Source organism: Crotalus tigris, unplaced genomic scaffold (assembly GCF_016545835.1).
Source record: "Crotalus tigris isolate CLP2741 ecotype Arizona unplaced genomic scaffold, ASM1654583v1 scf7180000022970.308977840:1548163, whole genome shotgun sequence".
Classification (NCBI taxonomy): domain Eukaryota; kingdom Metazoa; phylum Chordata; class Lepidosauria; order Squamata; family Viperidae; genus Crotalus; species Crotalus tigris.
The window spans coordinates 441,135-459,484 of record NW_024099557.1 but is presented as its reverse complement, the minus strand read 5'-3'; the positions used below and the strand labels follow the sequence as shown (position 1 = coordinate 459,484).

The following is an 18,350-nucleotide window of genomic DNA, read 5'->3' as shown; positions in this document are numbered from 1 at the left end:
GTCTTCTCCAATCTCCAATCTCCGTGCATCCTCTGGCAAGTGGGCGCAAGCGGGTGTGGACATGTGGGTGTGTGTGGGGGGGATGCTTACACAATTGCAGTTAAGGAAGTTTTTGTAGGTCAACAGAGTCATTTAGGTGTTACCTTGAGCAATTCATTACAGGGGGAGAAGGAAGAGAAAGAGGAGGAGGAGGAGGAGGAGGAGAGGAGGGGAGAGAAGAGGAGGGGAGGAAGGAAGTCAAGGAGAAGGAGAGGAAGGAGGAGAGGGGGGGAGAGAAAGGGATGAAGGAGGAGAGGGAGAGGAGAGGAAGAGGAAGAAAGGCAGAAGAGAGGGAGGAGGAGGGGAAGAGAGTCGAGAAGGAGTGGGGGGAAGAAGAGGAGGAAGGAAGGGGAGGGAGGAGAAAGGAGGGAAGAGGAAGAAGAAAGGGAGAGGAGAGGAAGAGAGAGTGGGAGAGGGAGGGTGAGTGGGGAGAGGAGGGAAGAGAAGAGGAGGGGAAGGGGAAGGGGGAGAGAGGAGGAGGAGACGAGAGTCTTGACCTAAAAGACAGAAGGGTGGAATGGGCAATGAAGTTACGGGCTCGGGAAAGTGACTTTCAAATATGGATGGAGGAAAAATGGTCCCCATCAGTGTGTTTCTCAACCACTTTAAGGTGTCTGGACTTCCAACTCCCGGATTTTCCCAGCCAGCCATGGCTGATTAGAGAATTCTGGGAGTTGAAGTCTTACTCCTCTTAAAGTGGCTAAGTTTCCTCCCCTGAAAAACAGGGTTAGGTGCGCACCAAACATTCCATTCAATCACGTCTGTTGCTGCGTGTCTTTATTTTTTAAATTTTTTTGCGCAAATGGAAAAGGGAAGGACGAGAAATTGCAAGGCCTGCCGCCCGTAAGGCAGCTAAAAAAAGAAAGAATTGCTCCAGGGTCCTGGTCTCACACATCCGATCCCATGATGTGCTTGATCCAAGGAAGAAAGTCGGCTATGCGGGAATAAACCCCCGGTGGGACTTGATCGCTGAAGAAGACGATGCCTTCCACCACTCCTCTGCACATCAGGGGGACCTCCAGAATCCCGCTGAGCAAGGGGAAAGCAAAGGAAACGGCTGGAACAGAAGATTTAGAACGGATCTCTGCAAAACAAATTTCTCCAAAAAAGCCAACACGGTTCTAGGCTGCATTAACAGAGGAATAGAATCACGTGAAGAGCCAAGGTTGCCTACTCCTGTCCTAGACCAGCGGTTCTCAGCCTGTGGGTCGGGACCCCATTTGGGGTCGAACGACCATTTCACGGGGGTTGCCAAACAACGCAGTCCGCCATTTTTTTCCTCCTTTTCCTTAGCTGTGCTACTCCCTTTTATTCTATTGGCTTTTGAAAGCCAATAGAATAGACTCTCTTGAATAGAGTCTAATTCTATTGGCTTTCCAAAGCCAATAGGAATTGTCCAGGCTGTCTCTGCCCTGCTGAGCCCGCCAAAAGTCCCATTCTGCAAATGGTGCTGCACCAGTTGAGTAGTCCTCGACTCACAACCGGTTGAGTAGTCCTCGACTTACGACCGGTTGGGGGTCGCGGCATTAAAAAGGTTGAGAACCACTGTCCTAGACAATTGTGTAGAACTAGCACACAACAGGCAAAAAATATTGATATTCTGCTCTGTGGACCCCTCAGTGGCCCTCAGAGACCCCCTTTATAAATCCTGAAGTGTGCATCCTGAAGTGATGCACAAGGTCCCATCAGGGTCTTCGTTATCTGACCAAGGCAACGGTATGACTTGGACGTATCTGTTGAGCCTGGCAGAGTGACTCAGCTGATGCCAGAAAGAAAGGAAGAACCACCACCACCCCCCAAAAAATTAATTAATTAATCTCGGTCACAACAAATGGCTATTAAGGGAAGATGGGAGTAGGAAGTTAACCTAAAAAGTGTTTTCTATAGGGAAAATAACATACCCAAGTGCTGTGATCCTGGATTTACCACAATCGTTCATTTGGCGACCGTTCCAACTTACAACCGGGCTGAAAAAGGGGATTTGCAATCCGTCCTCATGCTTACGACTGTGACAGCAGCATCCCCGTAGGCATGTGATCAAAATTTGGAGGCTTGGCAACTGGCCTGGGTTTGCGACGGTTGCAGCCTCCCAGGGGGTTACAGGATTGCCATTTGCGAACTTCAAACTTGGCCCTTTTATGACTTGGGGACTTCAGCTCCCAAAATTCCTCAGCCGGCATGGGGGAACTATGGCCCCTTCATGACTTGCGGACTTCAACTCCCAGAATTCCTCAGCCAGCAGGAGGGAACTATGGCCCCTTCATGACTTGCGGACTTCAACTCCCAGAATTCCTCAGCCAACGTGCCTGGCTGAGGAATTCTGGGAGTTGAAGTCCACAAGTCATAAAAGGGTCTAGTTTGAAGACCCCTGACTTAATGACTACATGAAAAAGTTGTAAAATGATGTCTGACCCACTTAATGACCAGCTCACTTAGCAATGGAAGTTTCAGTCCCAACTGAGGTCTTAAGTTGAGGACTCCCTGGAATGACTATAGCCTTTCCTTTCTTTTCTTTTCTTTTCCTTCCTTTCCCTCATCCATTTACTCCCTTTCCTTTCCTTTCCTTTCCTTTCCTTCCCTTTTTTCCTTTCCTTTCCCTTCTCTTTGCTTCCCTTCCTTTCCTCATCCGATTATTCCTTTCCTTTCCTTTTTCCATCCCATCCCATCCCATCCATCCCTATCACTACATCTGTCTTTGTCTGTCTCTGTGTTTTCCTTCCTTCCTTCCTTCCTTCCTTCCTTCCTTCCTTCCTTCCTTCCTTCCTTCCTTCCTTCCTTCCTTCCCTCCCTCCCTCCCTCCCTCCCTCCCTCCCTCCCTCCCTCCCTCCCTCTTTCTTTCTTTCTTTCTTTCTTTCTTTCTTTCTTTCTTTCTTTCTTTCTTTTCAATTCTCCCATCTCTTCCCTCAAATGCCTAAAATGGAAGGACCCTGAGGGGTCAACTAGTCCAGCCCCCTGCTAAGTGCACTACAGACCCCATTATTCTTGTCTCTGGGTGACTTCTGCAGTGCCATTGTTTTTCGTGCCTCAGCTCTGTGCCAAACCTGCTGCTTTCTGCTTTTTTCAACCGCCCAGCTAGGTCCTGTTCAGCCCCCCCCCCCATTCTGCACTGGAAAATCTAAACCAGAAACGGGGGTCACTTACTCCATGCAGTGTGCTGCGGTCATTACCCACTGTGGATCCACCAGAAACCCACCACATACAAACTCATCTTCACCCTTCAAGGCTGCCATGTATGGTCTGGAATGGGGTACAGCTTCATGACCCCCAATAATCCGACTCTTCGGTGGGCCTGCGTGAAAATTGGGAGGAATGCTCAGTTGCCAGTGCATTTTTTTCATCGCAGGGGTTTACAAATAGTCCTCGTCTTACCACAGTTCGTTCAGTGACCATTCAAAGTTGTTGTTACTTGCGAAGTCATGTCTGAGCCATCATGACCCCATGGACAATGTTTTTCCAGGCCTTCCTGTCCTCTACCATCTTCTGGAATCCATCTAAGCTCACACCTACTGCTTCAGTGACTCCCTCCAGCCACCTCCTTCTCTGTCGTCCCCTTCTTCTATTGCCCTCCATCTTTCCCAGCATCATGCTCTTCTCCAGTGAGTCCTTCCTTCTCATTAGTGGCCAAAGTACTTGAGGTTCAACTTCAGGATCTGGCCTTCTAAAGAGCAGTCGGGATTGATCTCTAAGACTGACCAGTTTGAACGCCTTGCAGTCCAGGGGACTCGCATGAGTCTTCTCCAGCACCATAGTTCAAAGTCCCCAATTCTTTTGCACTCAGCCTTTCTTATGGTCCAACTGTCACAGCCATACATTGCAATTGGGAAAAGCATGGCCTTGACTAGACGCACTTTTGTTGGCAGAGTGATGTCTCTGCTTTTTAGTATGCTGACTAGATTTGCCATAGCTTTCCTCCCCAGGAGCAAGCGTCTTTTAATTTCTTGGCTGCAGTCCCCATCTGTGGTGATCTTGGAGCCCAGGAAGATAAAATCTGTCACTACCTCCATTTTTTCCCCATTTATTTGCCAGGAGTTGAGAGGGCCGGATGCCATGATTTTGGTTTTCTACAACAGCACTAAAAAAAGCAACCTACGACTGTTCTTCCCATTATGACCGTTTCAGCATCCCCCTGGTCACATGATCAAAATTCAGAAGCTTGGTAACTGGTTCATACTTATGACTGCTGTAGCGTCCTGGGGTCACCTGATCCCCTTTTGCGACCTTCTGACAAGCCAAGTCAACGGGCAAACCAGATTCACTTAACAACTAGGTTACATACTTATCAGCTGCACTGATTCACTTAACAACAGTGGCAAGAAAGCTCGTCAAAAGGGGCAAAACCCATTTAGCAAATTCTCACTTTACAACACAGGTTTTGGGCTCAGCTGCGACCTTCTGACAAGCAAAGTCAATGGGGGAAGCCTGTTTCACTTAACAACCATGTTACTAACTTAATAACTGCAGGGATTCACTTAAGAACTGTGGCAAGACGACCTGTGATAAAGTCCCAACAAAGTAGCAAAAACTGAGGATCATAAAGAGGGGTTTAGAGCAGTGATTTGAAACCTTGATGGCTTTAAGATGGTGGGTTTCAATTCCCAGAATTCCCCAGCTAGCTGAAGTCCACTCATCTTAAAGCTGCCAAGGATAACAAACTTTGGTTTAGAGTAAGCTTTGTCTGGACGCTGATGCAACTGAAAGAGCAAGCAAATCACAATTTTGCAATCGGATGCTTAATTATTTTTCTGGAAATTAGTATCCAACATAGCTTCAAGATGAAGTGAAGAGAAGAAGACCATGTAAGATAAGATGAGGTGAGGTGAGGTAAATTGAGGTGAGATAAGATAAGATGAAGTGAGGTGAGGTGAAGTGAGGTAAGGTGAGGTAAAGTAAGTTGAGGTGAGGTGAGGTGAGATGAGATTAAGATTAAGATAAGATAAGATAAGATAAGATAAGATAAGATAAGATAAGATAACCTTTATTGTCATTTTTTTACTGTGGGCACAACGGCACACATCAAAAATGAAATTTAGTTGCCCACTCTCAAAGTGAAATACATACATGACACACACCTAAACATACTATATAGTATGTTTAGTCCTTCATGGACTAAACTAAAGTCTTTCATGGCATGGATCCAGGCTACTTAAGGGACCATCTCAGCCCACTGGGATTGGCTCACACTTGGAATCCTGGATCCAGTTTTGGTCGCACAATATAAAAAAGATGTTGAGACTCTAGAAACTAGAGTACAGAGAAGAGCAACAAAGATGATCAGGGGACTGGAGACTAAAACATACAAGGAACGGTTGCAGGAATTGGGTATGTCTAGTGAAAAGGACTAAGGGGTGACACGGTAGCAGTGTTCCAATACAGGTAGTCATTGACTTATGACCACAATTGAACCCGAAACTTCTGCTAAGTGAGTTTGTTAAGTGAGTTTTGCCCCATTTAAGACCTTTCTTGCCACAGTTGTTAAGTAGATCACTGCAGTTGTTAAATTGTTAAGTGATTCCGCTTCCCCCATTGACTTTGCTTGTCAGAAGTTTGCAAAAGGAGGTCACATGACCGGAGGATGCTGCGACCGTCATAAATATGAGTCAGTTGCCAAGAGTCTGAATTTTGACCATGAGACCAGGGTGGTGGTGGTGCTGCAATGCTGGGAAGTGTGAAAAAGGGTCATAAGTCACTTTTTTCAGTAACTTTGGTCACTAAACGAGCAGTTGTAAGTAGAGAACTACCTGTATGACTCTTCTTAAAATCACTAAAGATAAGTCACTTTTTTCAGTACCCTTGTAAATTCGAATGCTCACTAAATGAACTGTTGCAAGTTGAGGACAACCTGTACTTTAGGCACTGCCACAGAGAAGAAAGGATCAACCTATTCTCCAAAGCCCCTGAAGGCAGGACAAGAAGCAACAGATGGAAACTGACCAAGGAGAGAAGCAACCTAGAACTAAGGAGAAACTTCCTGACAGTGAGGACAATTAACGAGCGGAACAACCTGCCTCCAGAAGCAGTGAATGCTCCAACACTGGAAGTTTTTAAGAAGAGACTGGACAGCCATTTGTCCGAAATGGTATAGGGTTTCCTGCCTGAGCAGGGGGTTGGACTAGATGACCTCCAAGGTCCCTTCCAACTCTGTTATTATTCTGTTATTTTGTTATTCTGGCCTGCCCCACCCATACCGGCAAAGGAGACATGCTGGGGGAGTCATTGGCTAGTGCAGAGGTAGGCAACCTTGGCTCTTTTATGCCTCGTGGACTTCAACTCCCAGAATTCCTGAGCCAGCATGGCTCAGCTTGGAAACCTCTCCCTTTCCCCTCAGCGTGGCTGGCTTAGGAATTCTGGGAGTTGAAGTCCACGAGTCATAAAAGAGCCAAGGTTGCCTACCTCTGGCTTAGGCCTAGGCTGTTTTATGACTCGTGGATTTCAACTCCCAGAATTCCTAAGCCAGCATGGCTCAGCTTGGAAACCTCTCCCTTTCCCCTCAGCATGGCTGCCTCAGGAATTCTGGGAGTTGAAGTCCACGAGTCATAAAAGAGTCAAGGTTGCCTACCTCTGGCTTAGGCCTAGGCTGCTTTATGACTCGTGGATTTCAACTCCCAGAATTCCTAAGCCAGCATGGCTCAGCTTGGAAACCTCTCCCTTTCCCCTCAGCATGGCTGCCTCAGGAATTCTGGGAGTTGAAGTCCACGAGTCATAAAAGAGCCAAGGTTCCCTACCCCCGTCCAGGAGAAGGGCTTTTTCTCCCTCTGGAACATCTTGCCCTCCAGAGTGAGGTCCACTCCAATCCTCCTGATAACAACAACAACAACAACAACAACAAACTTCCAATGTTGGGGCATTCACCCCTTCTGGAGGCAGGTTGTTCCACTGGTTAATTGTTCTCACTGTCAGGAAGTTTCTCCTTCATTCCAGGTTGCTTCCGCACGAGCATCCTTCTGAATTTCAACAGCTAGGACTCTTTTTAAAGAGTTATTTAAGCCTCTGATTGAACTTCACCCAGTGCAGTGTTTGCTTCAAGCTCCTATCTTTGGGGAAAGATCTCAGCCATTAACGGGTTATTTTTGCCCCGATCAATTTTTTTTTTGCAAACATCATGTGGTCAACGGTCGTTTTCTGGCCCGTAATCTTTTCCTGCCCAAACCTCTAACGGTTGGTGGGAACGGATGGCCCGGCATCACCCAGGGCGTTTCTGTTCAGTTCAGGGCCTGGGGACGGCGAAGGGGAAAGAGAGACAGACGGATGCTGAGTCAACTCAACCCCACCACTCAGGAATGGCTTGTGAGCAAAGGCGGGCGCCTTTCTGCTAAGTTTGCTGGGCGAGGACCGTCCCCAAAGACGAGGGAGGTTGTTATTGTGCCTTTCTCTGTTTTCGGAACGGGTTGCGTGAGCACAGCCCTTGACAGGTTTCTGGTCCTCATTGGTCAAAGGATTACATTCAAAGAAACTGGCAGGTTTCGTCAAAAAAAAAAAAAAAAGACTTCCTGAACCGGAGCTAGACACTTACAAAGTTTTGTGGCTGATGGGCAGAATGTTTTGCTGATGGTTTTTCTTCTCAGTTTCACAACTTAGATTGCAGTCATGGGATCTCTTGGTGGTCTCCCCTCCGGCCACTGAGCAGGTCTCCTCCTGCATAGGCTTTCCAGATCAGCCAAGGTCAGCAGTGCAGAGAACAAAGAAGGCAGAGCTTTGATTGACTGGTTGTCTTGATTTACCTGTTGTGCTCCCCCCACCCCACCCCCCCAGACACCCATGCCTTGATACCATTGGGAAAATCTAAGACTCTTTCTTTCTTTCTTTCTTTCTTTCTTTCTTTCTTTCTTTCTTTCTTTCTTTCTTTCTTTCTTTCTTTCTTTCTTTCTTTTCCATTCTCCCATCTCCTCCCTCAAATGCCTAAAATGGAAGGACCCTGAGGGGTCATCTAGTCCAGCCCCCTGCTGTGCACTACAGACCCCATTATTCTTGTCTCTGGGTGACTTCTGCAGTGCCATTGTTTTTCGTGCCTCAGCTCTGTGCCAAACCTACTGTTTTCTGCTTTTTTCTTTGGGAAAATCTAAGACTCTTTCTTTCTTTCTTTCTTTCTTTCTTTCTTTCTTTCTTTCTTTCTTTCTTTCTTTCTTTCTTTCTTTTTTGGCAAACGTACCTACTACTCCTTCCTCTTCCTATATTCCCCACAACAACAACCCTGTGAGGTAGATTTAGCTGAGAGAGAGAGAGATTGGCCCAGAGTCACCCAGCCAGCTTGCCTGCAGTGGGACTAGAATTCTCCTGTCTCCTGTCCAAAGTTACTCAGCTGGCTTTCATGTCTAAGGAGGAACTAGAACTCACATCTCCTGATGATTGTCCCCAAAACACCTAACGGGCTTTCCTGGCTAAGGCAGAACTAGAACTCACCATCTCCTGGTTCCTAAGCCAACACCTTTATCCACCAGATCAAACTGGCTCTACAATTTAAATTTAAACGGCTTAAACTGATTTTAGGCCTGATTCAGAACAGTATATGTAACCCAGAACAAGAGGGATGGTTAACGTACCATATTTTCCGGCGTATAAGACGACTGGGCGTATAAGACAACCCCCCAACTTTTCCAGTTAAAATATAGAGTTTGGGCTATACTCGCCGTATAAGACTATCCCTCTTCCAATGCACACCGAGGTGGCGCAGCAGTTAGAGTGCAGCACTGCAGGCCACTTTAGCTGACTGTGTTCAGCAGGTCAGCAGTTCAAATCTCACCGGCTCAAGGTTGACTCAGCCTTCCGGGGTAGGTAAAATGAGGACCCAGATTGTTGGGGGCAATGTAAATATATATATACATTGCTTACTGGTGTACACCGCTTAGAGAGTGCTTGCACTTAAAGCGGTATATAAGTCTCATAAATAAAATCTCATAAATAAATATGGTATGCCCTTGACGGTTAATCATAATTGTCGCCTACCGCCCATCAGCTGTTCACCGGCTTGCCGCTCGTCAGCTGTTCGGTGGCTCGCCCTTCTTCTGTGCAGGCATGGCAACATATCTGCGCATGTGCGGCGTCTAATGGCGTCTGGAATCATCCTTTTGCTGCTCCAGCACCCAGAACAGTCGCTGGAGGATCCGTGGCTCACTCTTCCTTCCAAAACGGTGAGCTGCTTAGATCCTTTGCTGGTTCTCCTCCATCATCAGGCTGTCCCCCCTTATACCCGGCGTATAAGACGATCCCCGACTTTTGAGAAGATTTTCATGGTTTAGAAAGTCGTCTTATACGCCGGAAAATACAGTAGTTAGAAAGCTACTTTGGATGCAGGATTATTTGGGGACTTTTCACTCCCTTTTCTACGCTCTAAAAGTATTTGCATAAATCCAAAATAACCAGTTTTGGATGCTGTCCTAAAAAGATAAGAGTCTCCATCCCAAATTTAGATTATTTAGGTAGCCAGATATTTTCATTTGTTAAAAAACAAAAAAACCTTATGATCCGGGAAAATCACTTTTGTTGTTAATGGACTGTGCTTGAAATTCCCTTACTTTGTTCATAAGCCAGAGTTAACATTCACAGGGATATTTTTTTAATTTGATTCAGCAAATAGTATGCAATGTCTCCCCCACCTGAAAGAGAATTGTTTCTTTTAGATAGATGTGGATTAAGGTGTGTTGATCAGAAAGATAAAAATATTTGGATAGTGGATGTGGCAGTACCTGGAGATAGCAGAAGAGGGGAAAAAAAAAAAAAACGGAGGTCACAATATACAAAGACCCGCAACTAGAACAGAACGACTGTGCAAAAAAACCCCCAAAGAGTAACAGGCACCTTGGGCGCGATCCCAAAACATCCTGAGCATCCTTTGAACACCGTCCGGTGTTGACAAAATCCCCCTCGGTCAATTGCGAAAGGCAGCCTGTCTTGGAACAGCTGAAATCCTGAGACAATATCTGTAACACCATCAAATGTTCACATCTGCCTGTCCAGGTCCTTGGGGAAGGACTCAAGAGGCAGGCAAAAATGCCAGTTCTGATCTAAACATCTGGCTGACTGTGCAATCCACCATAATAAGTCAGATATACAGGTAGTCCTCAACTTACAACAGCTTGTTTAATGACCGTTCAGAGTTACAACAGCACTGGAAAAAGGGACTTAGTTTTTCACATTTCACATTTTTCACATTTACGACCGTTGCAGCATCCCCATGGTCATGTGATCAAAATTCAGAGGCTTGTCCATTGGCTTGTACTTATGATGGTTGCAGAGTCCATGGGTCATATGAGCACTTTTTGTCACCTTCTGACAAGCAAAGTCAAGGCAGAAGCCAGATTCACATAAAAAACTGTAGCAAGCAAGGTTGTAAAATGGGGCAAAACTTACTTAACAAACGTCTTGGTTAGCAACATCAGTTTTGGGCTCAATTGTGGTCCTAAGTCAAGGACTACCTGTATAAATCATAATACAGACTCTGTTTTTACTGAGCCATGCAACCAGACATGAAACAGGATGCCAGATTGAAGACACAGGTTTAAGTGCAAAAAAAAATTGTTTATGTAAGAAGGGAGTGGCACAGCACTAACGAGGAATTAGCTTTGAACCAGAGGTTAAAACAAAAAAAATACCCACAGATGTTTGTGGTTACACGGTTTAAGAGGCCTGCAGATTTTCATTCACAGGAAGAAGCATGTTATTCTTGCCTACAGAATAATGTTGACTTTGGGGGAGCCAAGAGCAATTGGAGGGGATCTAAAAGGTCATCTATTCAACCTTCTCTCTCCGTTGGAACACTGTTTTTCCTTATGGAAGCTTGAAGAACCCATAAAGTCAGAGGTTGTGCTGATTTGATAGGCTAGGTCACTATTTCTTAAACTCTGGTGACTTTAAGAGGTGTGGCCCTCAGTTCCCAGAATTCCCGAGCCAACCATGGGAATTGTGGGAGTTGAAGTCCACAGCCTCTTAAAAGTCACCAAGGTTGAGAAATACAGAGGTGCACTGAGTTGATTGGGGTGAAGACAGCCCACCCAAATTAGCTAACCACACTTTGCCTAGGGCAGGGGTAGGCAACCTTGGCTCTTTCATGACTCGTGGACTTCAACTCCCAGAATTCCTGAGCCAGCCATGCTGAGGGGAAAGGGAGAGGTTTCCAAGCTGAGCCATGCTGGCTCAGGAATTCTGGGAGTTGAAGTCCATGAGTCATAGAAGAGCCAAGGTTGCCTATCCCTGACCTAGAAGATAGATAGATAGATAGATAGATAGATAGATAGATAGATAGATAGATAGATAGATAGATAGATAGATAGACCTAGACCAGGGGTAGGCAACCTTGGCTCTTTTATGACTCGTGGACTTCAACTCCCAGAATTCCTGAGCCAGCCATGCTGAGGGGAAAAGGAGAAGTTTCCAAGCTGAGCCATGCTGGCTCAGGAATTCTGGGAATTGAAGTCCATGAGTCATAAAGCGGCCTAGGCCTAGGCCAGAGGTAGACAACCTTGGCTCTTTTATGACTCCTGGACTTCAACTCCCAGAATTCCTGAGCCAGCCATGCTGAGGGGAAAGGGAGAGGTTTCCAAGCAGAGCCATGCTGGCTCAGGAATTCTGGGAATTGAAGTCCAGGAGTCATAAAAGAGCCAAGGTTGTCTACCTCTGGCCTAGGCCTAGGCCGCTTTATGACTCATGGACTTCAATTCCCAGAATTCCTGAGCCAGCATGGCTCAGCTTGGAAGCTGAGTCTACGAGTCATAAAAGAGCCAAGGTTGCCTACCCCTGGCCTAGTGTGTCTAGTAAGGCAGACCCTGTTAGTTTCAAGTTCAGTGTGCTGGGTGAACACTCCAGATTGCAAGAATGTAAGAAACCAGGATTAAATTCGAAACCAGCTATGCAGGTTTTTTTGCAACTGTAAGTAGTCGCCAACTTACAACCACAATGGGGACCAGAATTTCTGTTGCTAAGCAAGGCAGTTGTTAAGGGAGTCATCCCCCATTTTATTATTTTCCCCCCAGGGTTGTTAAGTGAATCACTGCAGTTGTTAAGTGAATCACTTGGTCACTGAGCAAATGCTGGCTGGGAAGATCCCAAATGGAGATCACTTGACCCCACTTAACTGTGTTATTAACATAGCAGCTAGGCCAGTGGTCCTCAAGCTTTTTAATGCCGCGACCCTCCAACCGGTCGTAAGTCAAGGACTACTCAACCGGTCGTAAATGGAGGACTACTCAACTGGTGCAGCACCGTTTGCAGAATGGGACTTTTGGCGGGCTCAGCAGGGCAGAGACATCCTGGACAATTCCTATTGGCTTTTGAAAGCCAATAGAATTAGACTCTATTCAAGAGAATCTATTCTATTGGTTTTCAAAAGCCAATAGAATAAAAGGGAGTAGCACAGCTAAGGAAAAGGGGAAAAAAATGGCAGACTGCGTTGTTTGGCGACCCCCGTGAAATGGTCGTTCGACCCCAAATGGGGTCCCGACCCACAGATTGAGAACCACTGAGCTAGGGTGTCCTGCTTGAGTAGGGGGTCCCTTCTCCATGGTCCCTTCCAACTCTGTTTTTCTATTATTCTGATACCCTGTTACTTGCTGTCCTATTATTCTGTTATTCTATTATCCTGTATTCCTGTTATTCTGTTTTTCTATTATCCTCCTCTCCCGTTATCCTGTTGTCCGGTTATTCTGTTACTTTTTGTTATCGTGATGCCTCAGTACCCGTCGTTAATTGGTTGTGGGAAGCACAATGAGTACCCAAACAACGAGTAACAAACAATTTTTCCCAATAAGGAATAATATCAGTGAGTCACAAGGCAGCTGACACCCACAAGTTCTAGTTTATGCATTGAGTACCAAACAAACGATGAGTATCGGGACAAAAATGTTTGCATTAAAATGCCTCGCGTACAAAATTCAATGAGTTTCAAAGTAGTTGAGTACCATGGTACCCCTGTATTCTCTAACACAGTGGTTCTCAACCTGTGGGTCGAGACCCCATTTGGGGTCGAACGACCATTTAACGGGGGTCGCCAAACAATGCAGTCCGCCATTTTTTCCCCCTTTTCCTTAGCTGTGCTACTCCCTTTTATTCTATTGGCTTTTGAAAGCCAATAGAATAGACTCTCTTGAATAGAGTCTAATTCTACTGGCTTTCAAAAGCCAATAGGAATTGTCCAGGCTGTCTCTGCCCTGCTGAGCTCGCCAAAAGTCCCATTCTGCAAACGGTGCTGCAACAGTTGAGCAGTCCTCGACTTACGACCGGTTGAGTAGTCCTCGACTTACGACCGGTTGGGGGTGGCGGCATTAAAAAAGTTGAGAACCACTGCTCTAACATCTTGTTCAGTCCTGCTGATGCCCCTTGGTCTACTACCCAGATCCTCTTCTTGTATGGGTGGTTAAGAGTAAAGAAGCAACTTCTTTGAGGAAACTGCCTGAGAAAACAATGCAAAGCAATTCATTGGCCTGACCGTAGGGAGTTGGGTCCCTGAACTTCTTCAGAAGTTCTTCTGCCATTTGGTCCCTCAAATCCATATGGAAAGCACCAAAGGGAAGATGAAGTAGGAAATAATAACAATAATAAAGTTAGAAGGGATCTTGGAGGTCTTCTAGTCCAACCCCCTGCTCAGGCATGAAACCCCGTATCTCCTGTCCAGTGTGCCTTAAAGTGAGACTGACCAAAGAAGCTGAGAAATAAAACTGAAGCTATTTGCACACCGAAGTAAACATTCCACCCCTTGGCTAGGCTCCGATCCCTTAAAAGCTCAGAAAGATGCTAGTCCTCATGGTATGGAATAAGGTATAAATGTAAACATCAGGCCCTGTCAGATTCCTGGGGATTTTGCTTAGCGCTGCCAGCCTACTACTGTGTCCTTGGCCTGTTACCTTCCCAAGGCGAGGGACTACCACTCCCATCTCATGTCCTAAAAGACTGGCAGGGGATGATGGCCTTCCCAGACCCTGATACTGGGGGAGAGCCAGTTTTAGAACATAAAACTTGAGTTGAAAGGGGCCTTAGAGGTTTTCTAATCCAACCCCTCCTGTTTGAGCAGGAGATCCTATACCAGGGGTAGGCAACCTTGGCCCTTTTATGACTCGTGGACTTCAACTCCCAGAATTCCTGAGCCAATATAGCTCAGCATGGAAACCTCTCCCTTTCCCCTCAGCATGGCTGGCTCAGGAATTCTGGGAGTTGAAATCCATGAGTCATAAAAGAACCCCGGTTGCCTACCCCTGCTCTAGACCAACTCTACATCTGGTGGAACTACTGGTTTGTACCTGTAGAGCAGAGGTCTTCAAACTTGGCCCTTTTATGACTCGTGGACTTCAACTCCCAAAATTCCTGAGCCAGCCACGCTGAGGGGGACAGGGAGAGTTTCTAAGCTGAGCCATGCTGGCTCAGGAATTCTGGGAATTGAAGTCCACCAGTCATAAAAGAGCCAAGGTTGCCTACCCCTGCCCTATACCAATCTGGACAAATGCCTTCAGGAATGGAGCATGGACAACTTCTGGAGGAAAATCGTTTCACTGATTAATTGTTCTCCCTGCGTAGGGAGTCATTCCAAAGGTGCTTTTTCAAAAGGCAAGTGGACTCTTTTGGGTTTTTTCCTTTGAAAACCTTTTGCATCTCATGCAAGAAGCTTCTTCGATTCTAACTGGGGAAGGGGAAGGGAAGGGAAGGATTTATATTCTTTGCAGTTATCTGGTTGTTAACTCTCCCAGAGTCATTGAGGCCACTTGGGGGTTTATCTGTATTCTCAGAGTCCCTTGAATCAGAGTGCAAGTGAGTGGGGAACCTTCACGGGACTGCAAAGAATATAAATCCTTCCATTCCCCACCGTTCAGTTAGAACTGAAGAAGCTTCTTGCATGAGAAGCAAAATGTTAATTACAGAAGAGAGTTGGAAGGGACCTTGGAAGTCATCTAGTCCAACCCCTTGCTCAAGCAGGAGACCCTATACCATTTCAGACAAGTGACTGTCCAGGCTCTTCTTAAAAAACTTCCAGTGTTGGAGCATTCACATCTTCTGGAGGCAAGCTGTTCCACTGGTTAATTGTCTTCACTGTTAGGAAGTTTCTCCTTAATTCCAGGTTGCTTCTCTTCTTTTTTTTTATTTTTAACCAACAAAACAAAACAAAACATAACATAACACACATACACACACAGTATATACTCCTCCCCCTTTTTTTAACAGCGATTACGTAACGGTAATCTTCTATTATTTACATTTCCCTCCTTATTCTTCTTTAGAATATTTGTCCTTATTGCCCCATTGTTTCTTATTTACATTTTTCTTCCTTCATATTCTACTTCTTACTAAGAATAATTCATATTATTATTATTATTATACATTATTATACACATATTTTCACTTTTGACCTTTCCATATTTATTCTCCTCTATTATTTCTAGTCTCCACCAGTCATACCACTTGTTCCATGTTATATAGTACTCTGTGTCTTCCTTTTCTTTTATCTCTTTTGTTAATTTGTCCATCTCAGCACAGTCCAGGATTTTTCTTATCACTTCTTCCTCTGATGGTATATTCTCATTTTTCCAGCACTGTGCATATGCTATTCTTGCCGCCGTTATTATATGTAAAATTAAGTACCATATTTCTTTACTATATTTTCTGTTTAAAATACCCAGCAAAAAGACCTCAGGTTTCCAGTCTATGGGTTGGTCTATTATTTCTTCAATCCATTTTCTTATTGTAGTCCAGCTTCTCTTCTTGACTAGTTTCCATCCGTTGCTTCTTGTATTGCCTTGGGATGCTATGGAAAATACCTTTACCCCCTCTTTTTTTTTGGCAGCCCCTCAAATACTGAAATATTGCTATCGTGTTACCACCAAGTCCTTCTTTTCTTTAGAAGAGACCTACCCAATTCCTGAAAATATTCTTCAAATGTTTAAGTCTTCGGGACTTTAATCATCTTAGTTGCTCTTCTGCGCACTTTTTCCAAAGGTTCAGCATCTTTTTTTGTAACGTGGGGACCAAAACTGGATGCAGGATTCCAGGAGTGACCTCACTAAGAAAAAAAGTTAAGGTTTTTTTTCTCATTTCAAGGGGGAAAAAAAACCCAGAAAGTCCTGTTGCCTTTTGGGAAAGCAGCTTTGGGATAAGCATGACCAGGGATGACTGAGAATCACCATAAACCTGTCTAAGAAGTCCTGAGTTGAGCAGAGGTTGGACCAGAGGACCCGTTTCTGCCTGCTTTCATTTCTTCCTTACCTCCTTCATGGAAGATGGAAACCCCTGGGAGAACAGCTTTTCCAGCTACTTACCAAAGAGGTGGACAGGAGAGCAATCAAAAGGGGAACAGAGTCTCCAAGCATCACCCATTTTGGCTCGACGGTAGATGTTGCAAAGCCAGAGAAAGAAGATCGGGGGTCCTGTCCTCCGTGCAGGGCTGCCTTCTTTATACAGTCCTGCTGACAGCTGGAAAACATGACTTAGGGCTATCTGATTCTGTGGGCTATGTATCTGCTATCATTTCGGGTTTGAATAATCAGTTATAGAAGTCGCTTCTTGGAAAAATGGAGGCCAGGCCCAAAGCCTGGGAAAGTGTAGATTAGTCAGAGAGGAGGAAGAGGGATAGAGGGAGAAGGGGGGGAGGAGGAGGAGGAGGAGAAAGAGAAAAAGTAAAAGAAGGAAGAGGAGAGGAGGAGGAGAATGGAGAAGAAGGAGAAAAGGAGAAGAAGGAGAATGGGAGGAGAAGGAGGGAAGAAGGAGAAGGAGAGGACAGAAGAAGAAGGCAATGAGGAGGAGAAGGAAAGAAAGAGGAGAAGAACAAAGGGAAGGAGGAGGAGAAGAAAGAGAAGGAGAAGAAAGAGCGGGAGGGAATGAAGAGGAGGAGGAGGAGAAACAAATAAAGAAAAGAAAGAGAAAAGGAGAGGAAGGAGGAGGAAGAGGAGAAGAAGATGGAAGAGAAGGAGAAGAGAATGAATTACTTAACCACTCTGGCAAAGAAAATCATAAAGAAATGTCTTCCTTACCAACATAAATTTTGGCTCAATTGTGGTCATAAGTCAAGGACTGCATGCAAAGATAGGCTGGCAAGCTACAACTTATATTACTTGTAAAAAGGCAGAGCTGAGGGGTTGGGGGGAGGAAAGGTGTGAATGAGAGGCACATGCACGTGCACGCAGCTCCATTTGTGCAAGCGTTGCGAGCGCACAGCCTCCAATTCACGTGATGGAGCTTTGCATGCTCATGCGAGAGGAGCTTCGGCATGCGTGCTTGCCCATTTCTACACGGCCTGGTTTTTGGCCTGCCAAGCCCCCTAACATGCAGTTATGGGACCACGTAGGGCAGGGGTAGGCAACCTTGGCTCTTTTATGACTCGTGGACTTCAACTCCCAGAATTCCTGAGCCAGCATGGCTCAGCATGGAAACCTCTCGCTTTCCCCTCAGCATGGCTGGCTCAGGAATTCTGGGAGTTGAAGTCCACGAGGCATAAAAGAGCCAAGGTTGCCTATCCTTGGCCTAGGAGTTGGGGACCTCTGTTCTAATCCAACCCTCTGCTCAAGCAGGAGACCCTGTTTTCACCGGGCCATGAAACCAGAGGTGAAGCAGGACGCCATATTAAAGATGCAGGTTTAAATGCAAAATAATTGTTTAGGAAAGGTGTAGCACAGCACCGAAGAATTAGATCAGTGGTGGTGAACCTATGGCACAGGTGCCAGAGGCGGCACTCACAGCCCTTTCTGTGGGCACGTGCACTGTCGTCCCAGTCCTAGGCCTTCAGCTGGGTTTTATAAAACCTTTTTGCTTTAGGCCTCTGCTGCCATGTGCAAAAAAAAAAAAAAAGGTTCAATCAATCAGTCAATTTCAACTTCTCGCAGGAAAAAAAAAGATCTTGCAAAGTTGGAATTGATTGATTGAACTTTGTAGTCCCACTCAGCCTGCCATTACCACTGCAGTCACGCCCACCCAATGGGCCACACCTCCAATTGGCCACACCCAGCCAATGGGCCACACCCACCCGGCACCCGACAATGCATAAGTGGGTTTTGGGTTGCAGTTTGGGCACTCGGTCTCTAAAAGGTTCGCCATCACTGAATTAAATGTTTGTGGTTATACAATGTAAGAGGCCTGCAGATTTTCATGCACTAGGACAGTGGTTCTCAACCTGTGGGTCGGGACTCCATTTGGGGTCGAATGACCATTTCACGGGAGTCGCCAAACAACGCAGTCCGGCATTTTTTCCCCCCTTTCCTTAGCTGTGCTACTCCCTTTTATTCTATTGGCTTTTGAAAGCCAACAGAATAGACTCTCTTGAATAGAGTCTAATTCTATTGGCTTTCAAAAGCCAACAGGAATTGTCCAGGCTGTCTTTGCCCTGCTGAGCCCGCCAAAAGTCCCAT

The 18,350-nt window shown here is 45.8% G+C and overlaps 1 protein-coding gene across 1 annotated transcript; it reads right to left on the bottom strand.

The window, feature by feature from the left end:
• Positions 1 to 801: 801 nt before the first annotated feature.
• On the bottom strand, positions 802 to 16,357 carry LOC120297066 (granzyme M-like). The gene is made up of 3 exons (XM_039319284.1): positions 16,269 to 16,357; positions 3,181 to 3,328; positions 802 to 1,068 (listed from the first exon to the last, which is right to left on the bottom strand). Exons 1-3 carry the CDS (start codon positions 16,324 to 16,326, stop codon positions 927 to 929), a joined length of 348 nt encoding a protein of 115 aa, XP_039175218.1. The 5' UTR covers positions 16,327 to 16,357; the 3' UTR covers positions 802 to 926.
• Positions 16,358 to 18,350: the final 1,993 nt, after the last annotated feature.